The sequence below is a fragment of the Gadus chalcogrammus genome, chromosome 11, assembly GCF_026213295.1.
Source record: "Gadus chalcogrammus isolate NIFS_2021 chromosome 11, NIFS_Gcha_1.0, whole genome shotgun sequence".
NCBI classification, from domain to species: Eukaryota; Metazoa; Chordata; class Actinopteri; order Gadiformes; family Gadidae; genus Gadus; species Gadus chalcogrammus.
Window position 1 is genome coordinate 5945586 of NC_079422.1, and position 13383 is coordinate 5958968.

The 13383-nt window shown below is 43.4% G+C and overlaps 1 protein-coding gene across 1 annotated transcript; it reads right to left on the reverse strand.

Moving 5' to 3' along the window:
- Positions 1-2998: 2998 nt before the first annotated feature.
- Positions 2999-8293, reverse strand: LOC130392504 (protein shisa-7). Its single transcript, XM_056603027.1, has 5 exons — positions 7548-8293; positions 6578-6741; positions 5929-5994; positions 5481-5666; positions 2999-4376 (listed from the first exon to the last, which is right to left on the reverse strand). Exons 1-5 carry the CDS (start codon positions 8291-8293, stop codon positions 3412-3414), a joined length of 2127 nt encoding a protein of 708 aa, XP_056459002.1. The 3' UTR covers positions 2999-3411.
- Positions 8294-13383: the final 5090 nt, after the last annotated feature.

The following is a 13383-nucleotide window of genomic DNA, read 5'->3' on the forward strand; positions in this document are numbered from 1 at the left end:
ATAAAATGGTTAATTGTTGGAGAAGGGTTGACCCATGTTTACATTAAAATATAGGCCTGTGTATGAAAAATAAGATTCCATCAATAATAGTAGTTTTCCACCAACTTTATTATACAAATTATTTATAAGTCACTGTAATAATCAAGGGGGTCAATGCGTTCAGAAATAACAAAATATTTAGTTTAATTGTTGTAGTCATGAACACAGATTCATGATACTCATTGTGGGACAATGTCCAACACTATCTTTACAATTTCCAGTCAAATATAGGTTAATATTAAACTCACCATGACCAATTATTATAATAAATGAATTCATAATGGCTATGTAGTTACATACACCATATTCATTAATTTCTTTCGGGAAAGTCATTTAATTTGTCTGGGCTACGCTAAAGATTTCAATACTGAAAAAAGCATATCCCTTTGCCACATAATAGGCTATGACAATAAAAAGACAACAAAAATGTAATGAATTTGGCACTGTACAATTCATTAAATACGGACACATCTCTATGTTGAATCTTCAAATTAATGTTGAAGAGAGAACTCATTAAAATATTCTGATTGTACTAGCTATACAAAATACAATACTTGCACAAATTAGGTTAACCATTTATAAAATCTTGATGACTCCTCGATGGATATGGCTTGTGTAATATTACAGACTTTGCTACAGACCATTTGTGGCTTTATTTAAAAATACAAATCTAATATTACTGTTCACTCTCTGTTCCATTTTCCTGAATAAGACACTGTACCCAAAACATTCAGATTACCATTAAGGTCTGTCCAACCTGGCTTATCCACATTCATCCAAACACACATACATTATGGCATCATGGGTAGTGTGTATAACCCATTTTTATTCAGTCAGGCTCAGTGGCATAGAGATCTCATAATATCTCTTTATCAGGCTATATTCATAATTTCCGGCCCTAACTCCCATTCTGTATCCTTCACTGGCTTTGTGAGAACCTTATAAACACACATGCATTGGATATAGGTGCTTTTTAACAGACAATTTCGTACCAAAGTGGAAAACCTAAGCATCACAAAAAAGTTAATAAGGCCAGTGTTTAGGCATTACTCATCCCGCTGGACATTGGCCGTTACCATCGTTGGCTTTACATCTGAGCACATCTTCAATGCCTCGTTATGAAATGTGGCTGGCATGCGTTGAGATTCACAATGTCTGTTTAAAACTCGGATTCATGATCAGATGTAACAAAAACCAACTACTTGTGAGAACGCTAGTTATTTAAAAACATAAACACTTAAATCCCACCGAGTAAAAGAACATCACATCATAACATAATTGTTAATAATAACAATAACAGTTATAATAATCATTAATAATAACACTGCATCATATTCAGAACAACTACATTTAGCACTATGTATAGGAAGTTTGTCCAAATGAAATCTGTGTTTCTGTAATCAGCATGACATCTGGCTATCCTCTCGGTGGATCAAACCCAAACTAAATTGTTCTTTCAAAGTCATAGTGCTCACCTCTAATCACCTTTACTCTATCATCTATCATCACTATTTAAAAACAAAAGATCGCACTTGATATCTCATTAACCTGTCACACAACCTCGCTTCTACTGAATGTAAACCTTAAGAAATCGATACATCTATGTTTGTATCTGGTGCAAATATCTGGGGGGGGGGGGGGGGGAAGCTTTGTGCAAAGTTTTGTCTTAAAAAGTTTTGTCTTGAATGGTGCTTCTTAAACTGCGCTTGTTAATCTTTTTCTTTACACATTAATACTTAATACAACATGACAATATCAACACAAAATCAAGAGAAAGATACCATCGTATATGTACCACAGATATCACATACTATATCGAGTTAGGATAGCCCTTAGTATTGATAAGCGTTGTTATTGATATAAGATGAAGATATTTTCATACTCAGGATGGCTGAAGTGCGTTATGATACAGCAGGTGTTTCAGATGGAAAGGGCATCCTCGCCATCCAGCGTTCATTCGGCATTTGTGGTTCTTCTCTGAGAGAGAAAAAATATTTGTTCACGGAAATGCCTATTTTGGACTTTAAAAAATGTCACTATAGTTGTTAGATGTGTTTTTTTTTCCTCTTTCACCAGGTGAGAATACAAAAATGGTGATTGTCGGACCAGCTTCTTCTGTGGTATCTTCTTTGAATCTCCATAAATGGCTTTGAAAGACAAGTTGTGTAAGTGCAACCCCTGCATCAGTGTCTATTCATTTGTGCTCTGTGAGAGAAAACCTGTGCTCGCCTGCGCAGCCTACATTAAAGTAAGCCGGCCTTTGATTTAAAATCAGTAAACTTGATAGAAACGTCTGTGTTATGCTATACTTTCTATCTATCTCTTGGCTAACGCAAACGATATATTGATATATATATTAATATATATATATATATATGTGTCAGAAGGAAACGGAATCCTCTAGCGCATGATAATTGTCAACTAGAACGGTGATCATTGTTGAGGTTTACTCTCTTTCTCCTGGTTGAATGATCTATAAGGACACATGGAAAGTTAGGCAACCCAGGCAGCTGATGTGTGTTGAGTGAGGGTTACCCCAGCAGTTGAACTGGGCAATTCATGACAGCCGATTACTTCCAGGAATCTTTGTGTCCAGAAGTGAACAAAGCGTGCATTCCGAAACCACCCACCTCTACCACCTCAGAGCAACAATAACAACAACCACAACAAAATCTGTCTTCCTTGTGTGAGGAATAACCGGTTCTGTCAATCTGAGGCAGAACCGGTCGACCCCCCCCCCCGACCCCATGTCCAGTTCATCTGAATTCATCTGGTCCACAAGGCTATGGATCCATGGGCTTGAGTTTGGAAATCACGGTTGGCAAGTACTTAGAAGGTCACAAAATCCGGTCGGTAATTGATTCAGTTCTTCATTAAATGCTTCATTAAAAATTCCTTCCGTGTCTCCTCTTCTCACTGCTGTCATCTCAGCGTCTCACTTCCTATCTAATATGGCTCCTGAGTTCTTTTTTGAAAGACATAAAAAAAGTTATGAAAACTTTCGTTCTTGTGTTTTTTTGTCTGTTCTTGTAGTCTTTTTAATGTCATGGCATCAATGTATATGGCAAATTGTGTTATGAAAATATGGCTGATGAGAGAATCACATAACAAAAATTTGACCAGATACTCTCTACTATGATTAACTTGATAAGTAATTGTATTGACGCTATCTAATTACCAGGTAACGATATCAATTTAAAAAGTCTAAACACTACTCAAGCCCTCAGCTTCCCACTTTATTATATTACTCTAAACTAAACTATGGGTTTCCAAATAATCTAGATTATATTTGATAATAATATTATGTAATATTGTGCAGAGGGGACACCTATTCCCAAAGATTATGTGCGGTGAAACTGCAGGCCAAGAACCTTACACGGTCACCTCATTTTTACTTCCTGTCCTAATTCCCTGGCTGCTTCCTCCACTCCCCCCTCCTGAGCCTCCACCGCCCCCTCCTGGTATAAAATGTAACTGCTCAATTGTGTTCTGCCTCTTTGTGGCAAAAGCCATCCTTCTAGCAGTGTGCCCCCCCAGTGTCCCCGTTCCCATGACGACCCCGGCACCGGGCATCTCACCCGCCCAGCCCATGCCCCCGCTCATGTGGCCGGTCGTGCCCGGGTTCCTCTCCTGCTCCCGGCCGGACGTGGGGTGAGAGTTCATCTTGATCATGTGATGGCGGTCGAGTGAGGGGGTGGCGCAGACATTTTGCTGGGACTGGGCCTTCTGCTGGGGTGTCAGCCGGGGTAGAGTGGGCACCATCCCGCCTCCTCCTCCGTGGGCGTAGGGATCCACCACCCCCACGCCCATCCTCTCCTCCAGGTGGTCCGGGGACATCAGCAGCCTCTCCTGTCGGTCCTGTCTCTCCTGCCGCTCCTGTCTCTCCTGCCTCTCCTGCCTCTCCTGGGTCTTACGCGTGAGGGTCTGGGTGTTTGAGTTTTTGTTGGAAGCAGCGGCGGCCATGGCTTTGTAGTACTGGTGCTGTTGGTTCTTGGAGAGGCGCGACAGGGTGCCTGTGTTCCCGGGCACGTCGCCCATGTTGAGCAGCTGGTCCTGGGACTTGACCTTCCTCGTGGGCTTGGAGAGGGTGTCGTAGTTGGGGTTGTACTGGGGCTCCGGCGGGTCGAGGGGGTACGGGTTGGGGGTGGGCGAGGTAGGCATGCCGGCGGGGGGGATCCAGGGGCGGGTGGCGTGCCTCGGGAGGGTTCCCCTGCCACTGAGGGTGTAGTCGCCGCCCCAGTGGAGGTGGTGCTGGGAGGACTGCAAGGCGGGCTGTGCAGTATGAGGTCGGCGCTTGGTGGTGCAGTAACCAGAGGAGTACTCATCCAGACCTTTCTCTGAAAGTCACAAAAAGGCAATCACTTCAACAAGCCTTACTTAATGGGGCTGTCTCTTGACTTAATGAGGCCGTCTCTTTACCTAATGTGGCAGTCCCCTTAGTTATTGAAGCAGTCCCCTTACTTATTGAGCAGTCACCGTTTAATGAAGCAGTCCCCTTACTTATTGAAGCAGTCCCCTTACTTATTGAAGCAGTCCCCTTACTTATTGAGCGGCACCCATACCTAATGAAGCAGTCACCTTACTTATTGAAGCAGCCCCTTACTTAATGAAGCAGTCACCTTACTTAATGAAGCAGTCATTTTACTTATTGAGCAGTCCCCTTACTTATTGAAGCAGTCCCCTTACTTATTGAGCGGCACCCATACCTAATGAAGCAGTCACCTCACTTATTGAAGCAGTCCCCTTACTTATTGAGCAGTCCCCATACTTAATGAAGCAGTCACCTTACTTAATGAAGCAGCCCCTTACTTAATGAAGCAGTCACCTTACTTAATTAAGCAGTCCCCTTACTTAATGAAGCAGTCCCCTTACTTATTGAGCGGTCTCTTTACTTAATGAAGAAGTCACCTTACTTAATGAAGCAGTCATTTTACTTATTGAGCAGTCCCCTTACTTAATGAAGCAGTCCCCTTACTTATTGAGCAGCGCCCATACCTAATGAAGCTGTCACCTTCCTTATTGAGCAATCCCCATACTTAATGAAGCAGTTACCTTGCTTAATGTAGCAGCCCCTTACTTAATGAAGCAGTGACCTTACTTAATGAAGCAGACCTTTTACTTATTGAGCAGTCCCCTTACTTAATGAAGCAGTCCTCACACTGAAATTCTTTAAACCCCAAATTAAAAACTGTAAACTGAAGGGTTAGGGATAGGGTTAGACATATATTACAATTGAAAAAATAAAATACAATACAACAAAAAAAATGCATATCATTCATTTAAATAAAGAGCAGCACTGTAACCATATAATTTAGGTGCTATTGGCCACGGTATAATCTCTGTATTTTAATTCTAACTTTGAATCAGGCCAAGGATAAGACCTGCCAATATATAAACATTAGCAGAGTATCTAGATTCTTAATCTAACAGTTATCCCTTACCCAGGCGCTTCAGAGAGGAGTAGCGGTTGAGCTCGGGCTTGGTGGCGCTCTCGTAGGACGGGGGGAGCTGGGCCAGGTTGTGCAGGGAGTGGTGGAAGGAGGGCTGGGACTTGGTGTTGTTGTGCTTGCTGGAGAGCAGCGTCCCTCCAGCTGCCAGCTGAGCGTTGTTCATCCGCGGGGTGCGCTCTACAAAGACAACGTGATGAGAAGCCTGTATTCACCGGCACTGCGTGATTTGCAACTATACCGAGCATCGTCATGTTGCTAACTCATGGTGGCACTCAAATTCAAAGTTCATTTATGAAGAAAGAGTTTAATCAAACGTGTGATTACCCCTATTTTTTTTTTTTTTCACCATAGAGCCTACTTTTGAGGTTGAATTAAGTAAATGAATCTTTGTTTCCGATATATGGTGTTTGAAGAGAGTAGCGATTGCCAGATGTCTTACCAATGGTGGCGGTGTGTTTGGGGCTGGAGCCTGATGAATGGATGAAATTGTGCTGCAGATTGCCCACTGTCAGAGTCAAACAACATCAGCTGATTAGATATGCACCAGTGTGATCATCAGCCAAACGTTTGGAAGGAGTTTCACATTTAAAATATCTGCGTGCGTAGATTCAATCATTTTAGTTTGCACCTTTAACAGTACAGCAATGCATTTTCTGATTATTCACATGCATGATTTTGTTAACACCTTGAGAAATAGGAGACAAATACAGATTCACCATTTGGCTGAAAATTCAGCATTCCAGTTAGTGCAGATAACGTGTCTGTTATTAGCTTTTTGATATTGAAGCTTGCCAATAACACTTGATGGCAGGCATTACTAAACACGGACTTGCACAAACAGGACAAGCACAGTTCTACATTTAGTATTTTATCCAAAGCGGCTTACAGGTAAGGCTGAGAACAATAAAAGCATGCAATCAAAATCCATGATTAATTAGAAACCTTTCCAAATGCTGCACGGCCAAGCATCAACAATTCAACATGTTCTATCCTATCAATTATTCTCTATTAAAATAAAGTGGTAACTTCTGCATTGTAAAACGTATCAAGCATCATTTCATCTCCTCTCATCACAGGTCAGCGCTCACATCTGTTGTCCTTGCTGGGCAGTCCGCCGGGGGCATAGTGGTTCTTCGGAGGGCGTCCCAGGGTCCCGCCCCCCTGTCCGTCTGCCACCGTCAGCGCCATGCTGTTGTTCCTCTCGTCCTGCTGCACAGGGCTGGACTGGTGGCGCAGCATGTCAACCAAGGCTCTAACCCGGGCACACACACACACACACACACACACAGGGTGATCAGAACACCACAGCACACCGTACAGGCTGCTCAGGAGAACCAGACAAGTTGCTTTACCCACACAAGGAATTCATTTTGGTACGTTGGTGAAAGACACAATCTGCGATACAATCATTCTGAATATTCACACCATATAAAGTAGGAGCAGCAAAAAATATATCATTGCATGGTTGGTTCAAGAAAAGGTTTTGAGGGATATAAACATAATTATTGAAAATATTGAAATGATAAAAAATATTAATTTTCTTTCCAAAATGTCATTGATGATCGTTTGAATATGCCAAAATTGCTTTATTACCCAATATTGTATTGCTTAGGATTGAAACATTCAGCCCTCTTCAGAAAGTGAGTTTAGAATGTCTCTTGAATAGACCTTTGTTTAATTGAAAGGGCAGTACAATTAAATGGTACACCTTACACAAAAATTATTTCACAATATCTTGCTCTAGCATTACCCTTTGAATATATGTATGACATCCATCGAAATATCATTTAGCAGCATATAGCTGAAAACCAAATACTATAACCCTTATACAACCCTCACATACAATTCGTTAGTAACTCAGCAGTCCAAAGCGACTCAAAGTCATCAAATTAAGGCTGCAGCTTCTTAGATGAGGCCTCTTTCTGAGGTAAGCTGGGGATATTAGAGATCAACTCCAGTCACTTTGGCTGGGAATCAAGCCCCTTACCCACTATACTAACCTGCCCGGATACAGTCATGAGTCAGAGCATGCGCACAGACAGACAGATAAACACCCACCTGGGCATGTTCAGGTCTCTGTGGTTAGCCTCCTGCTGCACCTTGTTGAACACAACCTTGATCCCCACGGCAACGGCCACCATAAACACCACAACGCCACCAATGACAAAGCCTGTGTTGTGGCTTTGCATCCTTAATGGATCAATGGTCCCCATGGGATCCACCACGGAGCTGATGTCGATGGCCGGGGTCTTGGCCCAGTCCGGGGAGTCGTAGTTCTTGCACAAGTGCTGCTCCAGCTGCTGTCCACGCTCCGGGCAGCAGAAGCGGAAGTGGCAGCTCCCGCAGCAGTAGATGTACGTGTCCTTGGAGCAGTTGAAGGCACTGTCGAACTGGCCCATGACGTCATAGTAACCCTGGCACACGTCCACGTCCACCAGCCGCCGCGGAGGGGGCGCCACCTGGGCCGCACCCAAGGGGGGGGCCAGGGCATCCGCTGCGGTGCCGTTCTTGGTGAACATGACCTGGGGCAGGGGTCTGGGGGGCGTCTCCAGAACTCTCTCCGGGAGTTCATCCACCGGTTGGCTCCAGCTCCGGAGCCCTGCTGGCTGCGGGTTCGCCTGGATGTCGATGGGGCGGCCTGGGGGGCTCGGGGCGGGCTTTGGCCTCTCGGTCAACAGCCTTGTGAGGAAGTTGGCGTCCCGGGGAGAGGGAGGTGGGGAAGGCTCCTTGGCGGAGGTCAGTTGGGCAGTCAGGAGGAGAAGCAGGGAGACGGCGAGGAATCTGCGATCCGTGGTGGGTGTCATCTTTACATGACTAAGAGCTCTATTTTGTCTATGATTCAATGTGGTTACAACACTGTGTTTGCCTTTCCTGTGCAACCAATAAAATAGGATGTGGAACATTTCAGTGGAATGTTGGACTTGCCGTCAATTAATGTCAAAAACATTTTCGATCAATGATATTGTCGGGTGGAAATCGTATTCATAATAATGTTATTACTGTAAATATATGAATGGTTGCTTGAGTGCTATTTAAATCAATTAAATAGACTACTGTAGAGGAAGAACTGTTTTCAGAGTAACCTCCGTTTAGGATGTCAATAACTAGCGACAGGTATTTACAGTTTCCTTTTACCACTGGAACCAAGCTTTGATACATCAGGTCCTTCTTTTCCCTAGGCTGCCACGTCTCACTCCCTACGACTATCAAAGAGACGTGATGTAAAAGATAGGGAAAGAAACAGGCCTCTCATGCTTGTTCTAGGTGGCTCACAGTGCAGTATGCTTTACCTTGCCGGAACAAAAGCAATATCTGCTGTGCCGTGGTATGTACTTTAATCAATAAAGCAAACAGCGGGCAGAGGTTACTGTGTTCAGGGGAATAGGACAATCCTATATGCCACAACCCCTGATTGTAGCACTTGTTAAGCACGGGCGAGGGCGTTTTAAGAGGATTTTTGTAAAAATGTAAACAATTTTATCTGTGGTCTCTGATCATGGTTGATTTTATTTCAGATTCACATTCAGATTTGGCTCTTACCTACCAATTAGCCGATTGGCTTTGAAAAAGATATTATATCTTTAGTTCTGTTTTTTCTTTGAAACAGTGTTAAAATAAGCATTTCACGCATATAACTTCCCCCTTCCCTATAAAAGGAAGAAGGACTGATCTAAAGACCTACCTGGGATGAGGCCTTGGTTATCTAATATAGGGGGGTTATCCTCATGGTTAATTTCTGTTGGCACAAATTATATACACATGAATGACTGCCCTATGGGTTTTTATATAAGAATCTCAAAATAAATTCTAGTTTATGATTGGAAAAAGGATAAATGGAATGCTTGAGAATTAAGGGAAATCTTGAATGCACTTAACTTAAGGTAAATTTGGCAGTTTTAATCCTGTTGTATGCGGTTCAAATTAAAAAAAGAATTGTATAGCAATTTACATGTGCAATTTCTGATTGGTTGCTGCTGTTTAAAGAATATCAGTTTTTGTTGAGAAATATGTAAATGTGTGAGGTTATTGTGTTGGAGGTGTTGGCAATAGCAGAGAGAGGCAGATCTGTCTCCCACAGAAATTATAATTACATATAATTATCAAAACGGCCCTATCTGTTGCAGAGAATGTAGGCACGACTGGGGGAGACAAAGTGTTGAAAGTGCTGATGGATCCACTTGTTTCACTTGGTTGTTCCTCTAACCTTCTGCAAGGAGTTCATCTGGGAGAGACAATGAAACGTACAAAGCAGCAGTTCTCAGACTGACTAATCTTGGAGAAAACACTTTTGTTGCCTGTAAATTATCGTCCTGTTTTTCCCGAGGAGCGTCCTAATGTTACATGGCGATAATGGGAGCTGGAATGTATCGGTTGTATCCACTGAAATACAAATAGAAAACACACTTCATTAGCAATAATCACGTAAACTGTCTGTAAACCTTGACACCACACATCTTTACAGTCCTGTATGCAGACACAAACATGCAAATTTTTTGTAAATCATTCACATTTCTATGTTTCCCACTTGCATGTGTTGTGGAAGTGTGTGTGTGTGTTCATGTATGTCCCTTTTTGGCAATAGACATGAGTGTGTGTGTGTGTGTGTGTGTGTGTGTGTGTGTGTGTGTGTGTGTGTGTGTGTGTGTGTGTGTGTGTGTGTGTGTGTGTGTGTGTGTGTGTGTGTGTGTGTGTGTGTGTGTGTGTGTGTGTGTGTGTGTGTGTGTGTGTGTTTGTGTGTGTGTGCTTGTGCATCTGCAGAAGCAAAGTCAATGATAGAGAAGGAGAATATCAGAAAAGGGGAGAGAAGAGAGAGACGGAGGCAGAAGCAGAGTGAGAGAGAGAAAGAGAAGGAAAGGTAGAGAGAAGAAAGAGAGAGAGAGAGAGAGAGAGAGAGAGAGAGAGAGAGAGAGAGAGAGAGAGAGAGAGAGAGAGAGAGAGAGTCAGAGAGAGCGAAATAGAGATAGAGGGAGGGAGAGAGAGAGAGAGAGGGGGGGGGAGAGAGAGAGAGAGAGGGGGGGGGGAGAGGGGGGAGAGAGAGAGAGAGAGGGGGGGGAGCATGTGAAGCAAAGGGAAAAATGTAGGGTAGGGATTTAAACGAGCAAAGAAACCGTGGTGAGCGGGAAGAGCCAGAGGTATAGATGCAGAGACGACCATGAGTGGGAGGGCTGTGTGTGTGGGTGGCACAGAATCAAGTACATTTCTCCCAGCACTTAGCAGTACGACACAGCAGAGCACACAAACACCACCAAATAGATCCTCACATACATGCCCAGATGAGATAACATCATAAACCGATCCAGCAACACAAAACACATTTGGTGGCATTTTAAATAGGGGAAAATCAAGATTGGTCAATTGTGAAATGCTGCATGTCTCTGCATACAGTTTGTGTGTGTGTGTGTGTGTGTGTGTGTGTGTGTGTGTGTGTGTGTGTGTGTGTGTGCGTGCGTGCGTGCGTGCGTGCGTGCGTGCGTGCGTGCGTGCGTGCGTGCGTGCGTGCGTGCGTGCGTGCGTGCGTGCGTGCGTGCGTGCGTGTGTGTGTGTGTGTGTGTGTGTGCATGTTTGCTTGCATGTGTGTGTGTGTGTGTGTGCATGAATGTATGTAACATTGTAAGCGGTACATTGCATGACCACTTGTATAATAAACCTTGGTGTAGTCTGTCTCTATGCCCAACTCCTTTATTTCTCTGTGCTTTCTCCTTCTCCCTTTTCTCCCTCATTCTCCCTTTCTCTCTTTCTCAGATTCTGTGCGTGGGTTGAGGCAGCTAACTCTCTCAGAATAGCACTGCAGCTCCGTCTGTATGCTAGTGAAAGAGGCAGTGAAATAAAATGAGGTACAATCCAGTCTTCACCTTCACATTAGCTAAAAAAGATTTCAAGGTATCTCCCTTTTTCTTGTTTAACAGCAGGGACACAAGGCTGTGTTATGAAGTCCCCTGCGAAAAAACATCCTACATTTTTTGTGTCTTTGTCATGACCACCTACTTTAGTTTATGATGGGGTTTATGTACACCTACCATGTACTGACTCCAAATGTCCCTAAAGGAAATCATACTACATATGTGAATCATTGTTGTTTTATAAAATATTATATATTATATTGTATATAGTTAGAATGTACACTATAGGATCACTAGGCCTATTTGTTTTTGTTTTGAAATGCACTGACAGATGTGCACATAAAGCTATACGATATTCAACTCATATGTCCAAATGCATATTGAAGGATTGAATGCAAAATGAAGAACATTAATCAATGAATAAAGCAATAATATTATTTGAGGGGATGTCAAAGCTGGTATCCAAGCAGGAGTGGGGGCAGGGCCAGTGTCTAAGGGGGCAAATAGCACGATTAATGCCTATAGGCGGAATGATAAGCAAATAAGTAGACCACATAGAAAGAATTATTGCATGAAACAAAAGGTTAAAGGGCAGACGACCCTAACATTACGATGAGCACAACGCAAGGTGCACGACACAATGCGAGACGAAGATGATGCAGAAGCCAGTTTACACCGATATGAAGCCCCATGTTGTGCAGCCTCCATGACGCTGATCCCCACTCCGTTCTCTACAATCACGTCTCCAGAAGGATGCGCTCCATTTTTACGCTTGGTAAAACCAAGCCGTGCAGAGTGACTCCAGCACTGCGCTATCAACAGGTGTGGACAGTACAAAATGTCTTCCGTTCTCCAAGAGCGTCGGCCTACATTTCGATGTGAACGGGAATACAGTGTAATAAAAACCAACTATGAAGATGTAAAATGGGTCCCATTTTTTATTTGGTATGATTTGTAGGCCACGTTGTTAGGTTTTAAAATGTGCTTTCCCCTATGCACCTCCCAGCGCACTGCAGGTATTGCCCATTACAGAGGATAGTAACGCATTCCTAATCGCTTTTCAGGGCTGGGATGTATCAAAGTTTTGTCTCATAACTTGTAGCTTGCGAAGAGACATGACTTGCATGTATCAGTACAGCACAAAAGAGCGTGGGTGTGAGCGCTGGTTTGTGCGTGTGCGTGCGTGCGTGTGTGTGTGTGTGTGTGTGTGTGTGTGTGTGTGTGTGTGTGTGTGTGTGTGTGTGTGTGTGTGTGTGTGTGTGTGTGTGTGTGCGTGTGTTGTCAGCTTTCTTATTATCCCGCTGTGTATACTAGAATCCCAACATATGCGTACCATCCTATCGAAATGTTCAAGTAAATGAAGACGAATAACAAATCCACCCACAAAGTGTGTTCTTCTCGATGGCGTAGCTGACAGCGAAAAACCTTTGATTCACACCGAGTCGCGTTGCATGTTGCTTTAAAACTGATGACAATCAAATTGTCATTCAAGTTAAGCGTGCAGTTAACTAAATTTGAAATAAATGTGCTTCTTTCTCAAATAATGCCATATCAAAGGTGCACAATGTCGTGTCTTACCTGTGCGTTGCTTCTGGGATTGATGCTGGAGAACAAGTGGTGGAAAAGCGTGCGCACTGTACCCTACATCAATGGTGTTCACTGGATAGCCCCCATGTCGTATTGTACGCTTGAGAATTAGATAAGGGCAAGATCAAGTCCCATCAATGCAGAGGCAGATTTAAACCACCGTGTATTAACAGTGCTGATGCAGATCTGACTTGAGATGTTGGCTTTCTGGGAGTCGAACGCGTTCCATCACATTCAACAATGGTTCAACTATGCTGTGAACATCAGTACGATGCAAATGATAGAGGATAAAAAATAAAAAAATAAATATTTTAAGGTATTTTCTAAAGTTTCATCCGTCTGGATACCACTGTCGCCGAATCCTTTCATAATTGTCAAAAAAGAGTACAGGCAACACCGCCTAACTGCGACTGGCCCCCATGAAGGTCCGCCGAGGAGACGTGCTCTGATTGGCTGTTCGGTGCGGT

Coding starts and splice junctions, on each gene's coding strand:
- LOC130392504 (XM_056603027.1), bottom strand. CDS start 8,293: ATGACACCCACCACGGATCGCAGATTCCTCGCCGTCTCCCTGCTTCTC. Junction 6,742..7,547: donor AGAGACCTGAACATGCCCAG/GTGGGTGTTTAT, acceptor TGCCCGGGTTAG/AGCCTTGGTTGACATGCTGC. Junction 5,995..6,577: donor GCCCAGCAAGGACAACAGAT/GTGAGCGCTGAC, acceptor TGACTCTGACAG/TGGGCAATCTGCAGCACAAT.